Source organism: Physeter macrocephalus, chromosome 18 (genome assembly GCF_002837175.3).
Source record: "Physeter macrocephalus isolate SW-GA chromosome 18, ASM283717v5, whole genome shotgun sequence".
NCBI lineage: Eukaryota > Metazoa > Chordata > Mammalia > Artiodactyla > Physeteridae > Physeter > Physeter macrocephalus.
Window position 1 is genome coordinate 43,458,749 of NC_041231.1, and position 2,302 is coordinate 43,461,050.

At 44.0% G+C, this 2,302-nt stretch overlaps 1 protein-coding gene across 1 annotated transcript in view; it reads right to left on the reverse strand.

Moving 5' to 3' along the window:
* ZNF589 (zinc finger protein 589) overlaps window positions 1-576 on the reverse strand; it is a 17,131-nt gene extending 16,555 nt beyond the window's left edge. The window contains 1 exon segment of the mRNA XM_028478773.2: window positions 340-576. Coding sequence (XP_028334574.2) covers window positions 340-346 — 7 coding nt within the window. The 5' untranslated portion in view covers window positions 347-576.
* Between the last annotated feature and the right edge of the window lie 1,726 nt (window positions 577-2,302).

Genomic DNA, 2,302 nt, shown 5'->3' on the forward strand with positions numbered 1-2,302 from the left:
GTGGGATCTTCCTGGACCGGGGCACGAACCCGTGTCCCCTGCATCGGCAGGCGGACTCTCAACCACTGCGCCACCAGGGAAGCCCTGGCAGGTGGATTCTTAACCACTGTGCCATCAGGGAAGTCCTCGGCATTGACTTTTAAAGGGAGAGATGATGAGATCTGTTGGGAGGGCTGCAGTCATGGGGTGGGAGAGAAAGAGGACTTGAGGATGACTCCATGGTCTGAGAAACTGAATAAGCTGAACTGCTGTTACCTCGATGGGATAGTCTATGGAAGGGGCAGGTGGGGGACGGCAGTCATATCAGGAGCTCAGTTCTGGGCATGTGGAGACACTTACGGGACATCCAGTAGATGTCAAGCAGGCAGTCTGATATATATGAATGTAGATTTCAGGGGAGGAGTCCAAGCTTGGGAGGATGACATAGAATGGCTTGACAAAGGTCTGGGACCCCTCGTGCTCCTCTGTAGGTAAAGGTTTTCCACAGTAGGGGCAGAATTTGAAGGTTGCTTCAACATCTTTGCCACAGTCTGGACAGGAGATCATGCTTTATGGGGTCACGGTCTGGCCCTCACACTCACTGGGCTGGAAACTCCATATTAACTGTGTCCTTCTCAGTTGCCCCACGAAAACTTCGCTTGAACTCTGGTAAATTTAACATTTACATAATACTTTAACTATCATATATATTCCAATTTTGTCAATTGATCCAAAAATGTCCTTTATAGCATTTTCCCTACAGTACAGGATTTAGTCTACTATCAGATATTACAATTAGTTTTCACGTTTCTTTAGTTTCCTTTAGTGTCTCTTTCATGAGACTGGCATATGTGAAGAACAGAGTTCTTTTTTTAGGGAACATTCCTCATGTTCTAGAATATGTATAGAATGTTGCTGACATTTTCCTATGATTAGATTCAGATTATGTACTGTAGTCAATTTTTACATTTTACATCTTTTACTTGTATCAAAAAAAAAACCCACAGCAGAACCTATTATTCTACATATTATTCCAATAAATAATCTTCCAAGTAAGCATCAGAGGCATCTTCAACTTTGTATCTGCACTTACACTAAAATTATCTTCTAAGTCATAACCAGCTACACTGACACACACAGCTACAACCGTTTATTTCCAACAAGAGAGAACAATCCTATGACCTACATGGGAACGTACTTTGTGACTTTTCCTATGAGAAGAAAGAGCGGACTGACGTAGGAGTCACTCAGTCTGGATGTCTCCAATGCAGAAGGCAGCAGAGAATAGTTTAGCAGGGTTAAGTAACTTGTTCACAGTCACAAAGAAGAAACAAAACAGGGTTTGGGATGTGCTCTTAAACACTATACAAACCACAGATAACTCTGAACTAATCAGCATACAAAGGTTTATTTTCTACTAAATCTGTCCTTAAAGGAAAAAAAAAAAGCTTCTAAGCAAGTAATGAGACTCTTGCTGCTTTGACTAGGTCTCTGGAGAAAAGAAGCCAGTGAGAATTAAACCCCCTGACATAGAACAACCTGTTTGGGGAAAAACTAACCAAATTTGGCCTATAGACTAAATCTGGGGACAGGAGGTATTCTGGGCTTTGACCACGGTCTAGGGCTACAAAGCCATCCAGATCTCCTGATCAGGAGATTCCCAGACACCCAGTCCAACTGCACTGACTCTCTCAGGACAGAATGAGGGGTGGCTAAGCCATGCTGCTCCAGAGGATCTACTGAGACCAATCCTGCCAGGACCCTCATCCATCCAAAGGAAGTATTCCCTAGAGCCATGAGAGCTCTGCCCTGGGATCAAGAATAGAAGAATGGGATGGGAGCAGGTGACTAAAGCCCATTCCAATCTCTTCCTTCTTTATTCTACATTCCTAATAAATAGAACTCTTTACCTTATTTAAAAAAAAAAAAAAAAAACCCGTAATGTTCAGAGTAAAAACCAAGCCCTGAGAGTGGCCCACTGGGTTCCACATTCTTTCATAACCTATCGGCTTTCTGACTCCATCTATACTCCACCCTTCATTCCAATCTGAGCCACACTGAACTCCCTCCTGATGCCTTGCACTGGCTGGTTCCTATGTCTGGAACACCCTTCTCCCAGATATACTACTGGTATATTCCAAGAACCCAGAACTGGACCTAACATACAATAGTTAATAAATACTTTTGCATGAATAAGTGATAGGAACAGAGTTAATTAAGAAAGAACTTAAGGGGCTTCCCTGGTGGCGCAGTGGTTGGGAGTCCGCCTGCCGATGCAGGGGACACGGGTTCGTTCCCCGGTCCGGGAGGGTCCCACATGCCG